The 11,052-nt window shown below is 43.5% G+C and overlaps 1 protein-coding gene across 1 annotated transcript in view; it reads right to left on the minus strand.

The window, feature by feature from the left end:
- MGAT4A (mannosyl (alpha-1,3-)-glycoprotein beta-1,4-N-acetylglucosaminyltransferase, isozyme A) overlaps window positions 1–11,052 on the minus strand; it is a 132,172-nt gene that overhangs the window by 10,895 nt on the left and 110,225 nt on the right. Inside the window, exons 10-13 of the mRNA XM_011956550.1 lie at window positions 10,570–10,677; window positions 10,257–10,450; window positions 6,744–6,822; window positions 5,474–5,540 (exon numbers count right to left, since the gene is read on the minus strand). Of these exons, the coding sequence (XP_011811940.1) occupies window positions 5,474–5,540; window positions 6,744–6,822; window positions 10,257–10,450; window positions 10,570–10,677 (448 nt within the window). The remainder of the gene's footprint in view (window positions 1–5,473; window positions 5,541–6,743; window positions 6,823–10,256; window positions 10,451–10,569; window positions 10,678–11,052) is intronic.

Raw genomic sequence — 11,052 nt, forward strand, 5'->3', positions numbered from 1 at the left:
AAGACTCCATATCTAAATAAATAAATAAATAATGAAGAAACAGTTGAAGATAATGCAGTTGAAGATTTGCTTCTCTTCCTAAGTCTATATTGTGGAGAAACTCTCATACATGTGCATAAGTGTTCAAAGCAGCCGTATTTATTACAGCAAAAACATGGACACAAACTTTATGACCAAACAGAGAACAGATTGTGCTCTCCACAGAATCCACCCATACAGGAGTGAAAAAGAATGAGTCGTAAACCCACACACCCACATGGATGAATCTCACAATTGTGAGGGGGAAGAAACCAAATTGTAGACTACAGAAAGATATTTATATTGAATGTGAAAACAGGCAAAATCCCACTGTGCATTGCTTAGGAATATATTCCATACGTAGTAAAAATGGAAATGGTAACCATAAAATTCAGGTATTGAAGGAGAAGAGAAGCTATTAGGGTATAGCTTTGGGTAGAAGGAGAAGAGAAGCTATGAGGGAAGGACAGCTGAATTGGCCCATCTTAAGCTGGAGGGTGGATACAGGTACTCAGCATATTATCACTATTAAAACATTTAAAGTTCATGTTCCATATTTCATAGGCATTTTGTTCCATGAAAAAAAGAGATGTAAAAGTGGGTTATAGGGCATATCATTTGTGTGTGAAGATGTGTTGTTCTTAGAGAACATATCCAGATATTGTTATTTATGCATAGAATACTCCGGAAGGGACACAAATCATTACAGGAACTGCCTCTCAGAAGCGCTGGGTAGGAGAGGGAAGAAGACTCAAGACTACCGTTTTAAATTTGTATTTGGTACCGTGTGTGTGTGTAATGACTTTTCAAACGACAAATTTAGCCTTTGTCCTTAACCCAGTGGTCTGGAAGGTAAGTATTAAAAGACAGGAAAGAAGAGAAAAAGTGAAGGAAATGACCAGAATGACTGGAACCCTACACTCCTGGCACTGATAGGGACGGCCAAGGCTACATTCGTGGCTCCCCTCCGCCTGCCATGCCTGACCAGTGGCCCTTTCCTTCTCCTACTGGGTCTCAGCAGAAGGTTCTTCTGCTGTCTCACAGCTTTAACCCACTGAAATAGAACTAGTATTTCTTCCGCGAGACCATTCTTAGCTATCACGCTGTTCTCTTCTAACCCCCACCCCATTAACCCTCGGCTCTCCGCTGATGGCCAGCTAATGGTCTACTGTTCTTGCCAATGCCTTCACGCCTAGGTTGCTACCCAGTCTGATCCAATTTAAATTCAAGCCCCTCTCCAGGGCCAGTCTTGGCGATAGGGAAGTGGAGCAAGGAAGTGCTGGGTAGAGAAGGGCATGAGCCCTGGCTGGAGCTCCACCCTCGGGCCTGCACCCACCGACCTAGGTGAGGACAGGCATTTCTGTCTTCCTGCCCAAATGTTGCATTTTCCAAGATCACCCTGGCCTGCCACGCCCCTATATGTGCCTACAAAAGCCCCGAGACCCTAGCAGGCAGGCACACAAGTGGCTGGACAGGGAGCGGAAGGGAGCACGCAGGCAGAAGAGCACACCCGCGGATGCCCTTGGGCCATCAACAGGCGGAATGACGCAGAATGTGGCTGGGGCAGTCGGAGGAGAGCCTAGGCCGCTGAGCAGCCCGACTCCAGGGCAAAACGGTCTCCCTTCTGGCTCTCCCATCTGCCGAGCGCTAATCCCACTCAACAAAACCTGGCACTCCTTCTCCAAGCCCACGCGTGATCCAATTCTTCAGGTACACCAAGGCAAGAAACCCCGGGATACAGAAAGCCTCTGTCCTTGTGATAAGGCAGAGGGTCTAATGGCCGGGTACGTCGGTCACGCCTGTAATCCCAGCACTTTGGGAGGCCGAGGCGGGTGGAGCACGAGGTCAGGAGCTGGAGACAAGCCTGGCCAGCATGGTGAAACCCCATCTCTACCAAAAATTCAAAAAATTAGCCAGGGGTGGTGGCACGTGCCTGTAATCCCAGCTACTGGAGAGGCTGAAGCAGGAGAATCGCTTGAACCCAGGAGTTGGAGGTTGCAGTGAACCAGGATCGCACCACTGCACTCCAGCCTGGGCGGCAGAGGGAGAGACTCTGTCTCAAAAAAAAAAAAAAAAACACACAAAGGCAGGGGGTCTCCATTGAGCTAACAAACACAAACCACCTATGGACAGCTAAACTAAAAAAGCACCCTGTAACATGCGCACACTGGGGCCTTGGAGCTGTAAACATTCAGCCCTAGACACTGCTGTGGGGTCAGGGCCCCACAGCGGCCCTTCTGCATGCTCCCCTAGGGGTTCGAGCAGCAGGGTACCAAAGAAACAAGCCACACCCCAGACACGCCCTGAAAGGTGGATGAGCAGCAGGGTACGAAAGAAACAAGCCACACCCCAGACACGCCCTGAAAGGTGCAAGCCACACCCCCCAGACACGCCCTGAAAGGTGGATGAGCAGCAGCAGGGTACCAAAGAAACAAGCCACACCCCCAGACACGCCCTGAAAGGTGGATGAGCAGCAGGGTAGAAAGAAGCAAGCCACACCCCCCAGACGCGCCCTGAAAGGCGGATGAGCAGCAGCAGGGTACCAAAGAAACAAGCCACCCCCCAGACACGACCTGAAAGGCGGGTGAGGGAACTTTTTCTGTTTCAACAGCAGCTTGTTTGCACTCCAAGAAGGCTCTTACTAGCATCTCTTTCCCTAGTTCTCCCTGTTAAACCTTCCACTGGGATCAGATTTGCTCTCTGTAGCTACTATCTCTAATTGCTTAACTGTAGCTACCATCTCTAATTGCTTAACACTAAAATTTCCAGTGTATTCCGCAGCACCCTTAGGCTTGAACTGCCCTACATTCTGGTTCAAGTAAGTCATCCCCTCTTTAGGGATAACTACAGAGCTCTCCGTTCTTCTGACCTGCCTCTCCATTGGGCGGAATCTCTGTACCACTGCTCTGGATCCTTGGCAAGGACAGCAGCCCCTGCTCTTGGAGTGACACCTTGCTTTAGGATCAGAGCACTGGTCGTGGCAGTAGCCCTTGGTTTTTTGTCTTATTTTGTTTTGTTTGAGACAGAGTTGCCCAGGCTGGAATGCAATGGTGCAATCTTGGCTCACTGCAACCTCCACCTCCTGGGTTGGGTTCAAGCGATTCTCCAGCCTCAGCCTACCAAGTAGCTGGAACTACAGGCGTGCACCACCACACATGGCTAATTTTTGTATTTTTACTAGAGATAGGGTTTCACCATGTTGGCCAGGCTGGTCTCAAACTCTTGAGCTGGTGATCCACCTACCTCGGCCTTCCAAAGTACTGAGATTATAGGCGTGAACCACTGTGCCCAGCCAAGTCCTTGGTTTTCTTGGCTGGTTTCTGCTGCTGGACTAGGGCAGCGAGCTGGGGCATTGGTGATCAGGGCCAAGTATTCTCAGCCTGCTGTGCCTGGGGCAGACTTCTGCCCAGATTCATCAGCTGCTCTTGTCTGGAACAGAGCTTCTGCACCAGAATTGGGGGTAAGGACAGATGCTGGCAGCCTGACCTTCCTGGGGAGATACCACAGCCCTAGACTAGAAGCTGGCAGGAGAGTCCAGGTACAGTCCAGGCTGTACCTGCACAGCGCAGAGCTTCTGTCTCCCTGAGCTGGGGTGGTGTGGGTGATGAGGCTGGTCCTGGTTCCCTCCCCGAGATCTGGGAGATTCTCATGAATAAATGTTCCTCCATTTGCTGCAAGCCCTTAGGACAATCTTCATAGATTTAAAACAGTTTTTTAAAAAAATTTTCACCAGTTATAATTGTTTTGCTACCGAGAGGGTCAAGGAAGCTCCTCACACACAATTCCATTAACAAAGACTTCGAAAGGAAGCAGAATTTTCTACATTCAGTTGAAAAAAGATCAGCTGCTCTTTAGTTCTGTTCTGTTTCATGACACAAGGTCCTAGGCTGATGATCCAGAAGTTCTCTTCTCGTTCTAAGAACATGAGTTGATATTTTAGATGGTCATTTTCTTCAAATTACTATAGAGATATTTAATATAGATGTCTCTATTTCCTATGCTATTTTCGTAATCTAGAACACACCATTCTCAGAAATTTAATAAGTGACAGGTAATGGGGTAATAAATGTCTTGGATACTCAGCTGATTTTGTGTATATTTCTAGAGATGGGCTAAGATACAGCCCAAATATAAAAATCATTCATCCACCAAAACTATAAAGATAGTAGCCAGGGTTATTGTGCAAGCCTCTTAGCAATGGCTGAATGACACCTACCAAAGGTAGAACCGCTCTAGAAAGGGCTTCAAAATGTTATCTATCCTATAGACCTACAATATCAATCTACCAATCTTCACTCTTGCCTAATACTGAAAGGCATTCATTTGTTTTAAGCAAAAGGAAATGGACAGTTATTTATTGAGTCTGTGTCTACCAAGTGACAGGTCCTGTTAACTACAGGACATGCAGGAGAGACACAGCCCCTCCCTCTCCGGGGGGAGCACAGAGGACAGAGCTATGGAACGACACGATCACACAGCAAAGGCGCACACGCGGGGTCTGAAGAGCAGGGAAGAGGGGCCACTAAATGGGCAGATTAAAGGTGAAAAAGCATTTATTAGAAGGAAAAATAATTGACCAAACATTTCAGGCAGAGAAAATGGCTAGAGATGTGGCTGCACAGAGAGTGTGGGGCCTTCATGAGAGGAACAACAGTCTCAGGGCTGGAGAGAACGAGCGAGAGAAAGTCGCAGACGTGAAGGCGGGTGGGAGCTAAGGAATCGGATAACGAAAAGGTCTCAGGATTCTAGTTACATTTTAGAAAAGTAACTGCAGTGGCTCTAGAAAGCCACAGGAAAGCCACAGCAAGACGCAGTCCCTCCCCTGGCTCTGAATCTGCACAGGGCAGACTGCCCCTCCCAGACAGGGTGACTCAAGGCTTTCAGATGAAAAAGTGACAGATTTGTGCTAATGGACAGAAAGAAGAGGGCGGTCTTCAGGGTGACCCCCAAGGTTAGGCTTAGGCGACCAGATGGATAGGGACAGCAAAAACTGGTGACCAATAAAGAAATGTGGGTGTTACAGACGCTCGTGGTAGGCGGCTATGTGGCCGCTAGGTATAAGGCTGTCAGTGGACATCTCAACACAGGTGTGATGCTGGAGAGGGGGAAGCGGCCTGAAGCACAGATTCTGGCCTGTCATGTGAGCTGAGACCGGAGAGGAGCTAAGCCCGTCCAGTAGGAGGCACTGCAGGCAGACTCTCTATCAGGAAGCATCAACAAGGGCACGGCAGATGGAGCGGAAGCAGGGAGATAGACCAGTGAGTGAACCAATCTGTGATATGAAATCCTATTTGGGTCAAATAATAAAAGCAAGTACTACAACACAGCACACATAAAACCCTGGAGGACACTGGTAATTGTAATCCTCAAGTTGCTTAACATCTGAAAAGAACTTAAAAGTACTTTAGGAGTAAGTCCACAAAAATAAAAGCCATTTTACTAAAGTAGATATTACCTATTCTGAAATAGCCATCTTCCAATCGTTTGTCTTTGGTTTCTTTGCTTATTTCCAAACCTTCACTCTACAATAAAACAAAAGCATTAATTTCAAAAATAATTCTTTCTATTTAACCTAAGTTATCGATATATCTTAATATAGATGAAGTGGCATTTGTAACACAGCTATCCCTAAAAAGAGAAATATCATCTCAGTCTTGAACTTTAAAAAACGGATTATATTAATAATAAAAGGGGTTTTCTTAAGCCATCATTAAAATCTGTATATAATATATTGGTGGTTGGAAATGAAACATTAAATCAATTAAATAGAACAGTATTTTCTATTAAAACTGTAGAAGAACTGTGTAGTTAACTTGAAAGAAATCTAAGGATTCCATAGAGACCAGTAAATTAAATTGTGTATTAATAAACAGGTATTAAAAATACATAGAATTTGGGACTCAAAATACAAACAGCAAGTAAACACTAAAGAAAACAATGATTCAGGCCAGGCGCAGTGGCTCACGCCTGTAATCCCAGCACTTTGGGAGGCCGAGGCAGGTGGATCACGAGGTCAGGAGATTGAGACCATCCTGGCCAACATGGTGAAACCTAATCTCTACTAAAAATGCAAAAATTAGCTGGGCATAGTGGCACGTGCCTGTAGTCCCAGCTACTTGGGAGGCTGAGGCAGGAGAATCACTTGAACCTGGGAGGCGGAGGTTGCAGTGAGCCAATATTACACCACTGTACTCCAGCCTGGCGACAGAGTGAGACTCTAAGAAAAAAACAAAACAAAAAAACAAAACGATTCATTTCTTTTCCTAGTAGAAACGTTCATATTATTTACAACCTCCACCTCCCAGGTTCAAGTGATTCTCATGCCTCAGCCTCCCGAGTAGCTGGGACTACAGGCGACTGCCACAATGCCTGCCTAAGTTTTGTATTTTTAGCAGAGATGGGTTTTGCCATGCTGGCCAGATTGGTTTTGAACTCTTGACCTCAAGTGATCCACCCGTCTCAGCCTCCCAAAGTGCTGGGATTACAGACGTGAGCCACTAGGTCGGCCTGTTATTTTCCAAGATAAAATGAAGGCTCTTTCTACAAATGGGTCAAATGCACTTATCAAATATAAAAGTGCTTCATATTTCAAAAAAATTAGTATTATTCACCACTGAGTCCTGCAAATCATGAGAATTTTCTTTCCCCTTAAAAACAAGAAAAGCGTCAAGCTAAGTCTACTAGTATAGTTGTTAGGGAAAGGTAAGAGGAAAAAGCAGTCATACCTTAAAAGGCAAAACTTCCACAGTTGTGTTTAGCAGAATGTCTCCAGGATGTTCTTGGTTGCCGCTATGGAACAAATAACTGAAAATACAAACATCCAGATAAAAACACAAGTTGGGCTAGATTTTACAAAGATTCAAAAAAATGAGCTTACCTTAGAGTCAACTTTTCTGGATAAGACTCTAAGCAAGCAAAGTTGACAATGATAGAGCTTGTAGTAACTGCACAGTATGTGTTCTGAAAGGTTATAGGGAACTTAAAGACTTAAGAGCATGACCCCTAGTTCATTCCTTCTGTCAGAAACAATTATGTTTGCTGCTTGACCTAATTATGTACCTAGACATTTTCAAAAAGGATGACAGTTTTATGTCATTGTCTATAATGCTTTAAATATTTAAACCTCTTCCCAGGAAGAGTCAAAATTATAGCACCTATGTAATACTGTTGTATCTTGTATCAGAAAACAACTTTACTAGGACAACCGGTAGTCACGACATGTCCAAAGACCAGTTCTAGGCTGGGCGTGGTGACTTACACCTGTAATCCCAGCACTTTGGGAGGCCGAGGCAAAAGGATCACTTGAGGCCAGGGGTTCAAGATCAGCCTGGGCAACACAGTGAGACCTCATCACTACAAAAAAAAAAATTAGCCAGCCATGGTGGTATGTACCTGCAGTCCCAGCTACTCAGGAAGCTAAGGTGAGAAGATTGCTTGAGCTTAGCCCGGAAGGTCTAGGCTACTGTGAGCCATGACTGTGCCACTGCATTCCAGTCTAGGTAACAGAGCAAGAACTCATCTCTAAATAATAATAATAATAGTAATAAGTAATAATAATAAAAGAAACAAAGACTGGTTCTATCCAATACAAATAAGTTTAATAAAAGTATACGAAAAGTAAATTAACCTCTTAAAATATCTGAATATCAATATTAAAACATTTGAAGAATGACTAATTATCGATACATGGTGACAGATCTAAAATACTCTGTGGGTATGAGTATAATACTGTTTTGATACTCTGAAAACAAACTAGTAAGTATGCGTACGTGTCAGTGTGTGGGGAAGGGTGGAAACTAGGTAAGACATGCAAAGTATGTCGGAATCTAATCCTAACTTTAGTTCAGTTGCATGGTTAAAAGTTTAGGCTTAGGAGTCAGAAAGACCCGGTTCCAAATCCCGGGTCTCTCACTTACTAGAATTTTCACCTTTCACGAGTTTTCTCAGCTTTCTGCACCTGAGTTTCTTCTGTCATGCAGATAGTCCCATCTACCTCAGATGACTGCTCCAATCAGTTCAGGAGAACTGACAGAAAGTCCCCTGCACATTCAAAATGCTCAGCCAGTCACAGTGTGGTTACGATACAGTTACAGCCGCGGGACGGGAGATGTGGCTGTAAAAGGCTAACGTGGGAATTCTTGGGGTGATAGAAACGGTCGTTATCTTGATACAGGGGTGTCAAAACCACGGTCTGCAAGATGCTACCCTTGGGCAAGTGGGGTGATAGGTACACAGGACGTCTCAGTTTTACTTCTTACAGCTGCATGTGAATCTAGACTTTCTCAAAAGTCAAAGACTAAGAAAAAGAAATTGATTGTTGGCCAGGCATGGTGGCTCAAGCCTGTAATCCCAGCATTTTGGGAGGCAGAGGTGGGCGGATCACCTGAGGTCGGGAGTTCCAAGACCAGCCTGACCAACATGGGGAAATCCCATCTCTACTAAAAAAAAGAAGAAAAAAAAAAAGAAAATTGATTGTTGAGGGAAAAAGCACACAAAATAAATGTATCAAGTCAAATGAAATCGTCCCTGTTATCTCACCTCTATTAACAGTTTAATAGATATTTTACAGATTTGTCTATGTACATAATATATGTAAAATATTGCTTTTATTTTTTTATAAAATCCTTCTATAATCTATAATTCTATACTCTCTATACAGAAGGCTATATATTCTAGAATCCTATACACATAGAATGCTATAATCTATAAAATGATAACGATATTCTATAAAGTTATAAAATTTGCTTTTTACCCCACTTAGTGCATATCTAAAAAAGTTTTCATGCCAATACATATTAATCTATGTCATTATTTTTGATGACTGTTTACAGCATTCCACTGTGTGGCAATATCAGTTTATTTAACCAAACACATACTAACGGACATCTATGTTGTTTCTAATTCCATGCTGGCTCTCTGAGTGGTAAACAGTATCTCAAAGTGCAGAATATTATTAATAGTATAAAAATGAACTTTAACAGCAAAACAAATAAATGCTCATGCAAGTGCTAAATATCATTCAAAACTATTTCTGTACGTTCTTCCAGTGGTATTCCCATTGCTTAAAACATTTTTACAACTTGAATTCCTCTTTGGAATCAGTTGAAAGTAACAAAAGAAGATTATTAACATCATATCACAGCTCTAAACTGTTTCTGACCACCTTAAATAGAATTACTGACAATGACTTCTGGTGGGTTCTAGAAATCAAATTGGCCCTCCCATCGGGACACATAGAATGAAATACCACCGAGTGGGGAACTATGTTCTTTTAAATATGCCACGGCCAATCCAGGGAACACACCCAAACCTGAAGAAGGACTGAAGAAATCATGACTATTAAATTAAAAATAGGCCAGATGCAGTGGCTCACGCCTGTAATCCCAACACTTTGGGAGGCCGACATGGGTGGATCACCTGAGGTCCGGAATTTGAGACCAGCCTGGCCAACATGGCGAAACCCCGTCTCCACTAAAATTACAAAAAAATTAGCCAGGTGTGGCAGGCACCTGTAATCCCAGTTACTTGGGAGGCTGAGGCAGGAGAATCTCTTGAGCCCGGGAGGCAGAGGTTGCAATGAGCTACATCGCACCATTGCACTCCAGCCCAGGCAACAGAGCAAGACTCTGTCTCCAAAAAAAAAAAAAAAAAAAGGAAGAAAGAAAGTCCTAAATTTTGTACAATGAATATAAATGCTCAAAAACATAAAACGGCTGTAAATTTCTCCCTGGTATACCAAAAATAACCTAGGATTTGTAAAACCATTGACTAAGAATAGTCATACTCTGTCAAATTTATCATTTCAACCAAATTGCTGGGCTAATCAAGTAGCTCCAGATCAATTTTCAAGGGACATGCTGTCACATCTGTCATTTCAACCAAATTACTGGGCTAATCACGTAGGTCCAGATCCATCTTCAAGGGAGATGCCAGGATAAAGACATAAACACTAATTTGAGATTTTCGAGAGTTGCGCATAAAAGTATTAGAAAATTACACTAGATGTAAGTCCAGAATTACCAATGAAGCTCATCAAACACGTCAAATGTCGACGTTACATCTGAACGCAACACACTCATTTTATTATGGAGTTGTTTTACATGTAATTTAAAGCCCAACATTTTGGAGCCCACTGCGTCCCCACACCTGTCATGCACATACACAAAAATCTATTGTAAATCACATTATGAATAAGAGGTCTGAATTGCAAGATCACATACATTTCAATAATCACCAACCTTTCTACATTGACTGGTTTATCAAATTTAAACAAGATGTAGTCTCCAGCTATCGGCGTGATAGCCCAGAAGAAATCCTCTCCCATGTAAGTCTTCTCCAGCGTATGCCCTTGGTAGACCTTCAAGGAAGTAGACACCTCTGCAGGTGGGTTTACGTGGATTTTAAGAAGTAACGGTTTCATGTAATCTTTATCCTGGGAGCAAAGACATACATGCTATTAAATAATATACAGCTTATTTAAGAAGAAAAACAGTAATTATACCTTAAATAACAAGTCGTATGTTCATGAGAAAATAAAATTCAGTCACCAACCGTGAGTTTTTGGATTTTTCCTGATAGTGATGAGTGCAGACCAACGTGTTGGAAAAGGGAGGGTCTGAAGCGAATTCGCAGATTTGCTTTCTGTCTATCACAGTGTTTCTAAATATTAACAAAAAAAATCACGTTAGTGTTGCATAATAAAGTGAAATCTTGCCCTCACCGGGAAAATGAGAAGTCCTTTATTAAAATACTGAAAAGAAGGGCCGGGCATGGGTGGGCCATGCCTGGTAATCCCAGCATGTTGAGAGGCCGAGGCAGGTGGATCACCTGAGGTCAGGGGTTTGAGAGCAGCGTGGCCAACATGGTGAAACCCCGTCTCTACTAAAAATACAAAAATCAGCCAGGTGTGCACGCCTATAATTCCAGCTACTCGGGAGGCTGAAGCAGGAGAATCACTTGAACCCAGGAGGCGGAGGCTGCAGTGAGCCGAGATCGTGCCACTGCACTCCAGCCTGAGTGACAGAGTAAAACTCT

This window comes from Colobus angolensis, unplaced genomic scaffold, assembly GCF_000951035.1.
Source record: "Colobus angolensis palliatus isolate OR3802 unplaced genomic scaffold, Cang.pa_1.0 Scaffold42, whole genome shotgun sequence".
NCBI classification, from domain to species: Eukaryota; Metazoa; Chordata; class Mammalia; order Primates; family Cercopithecidae; genus Colobus; species Colobus angolensis.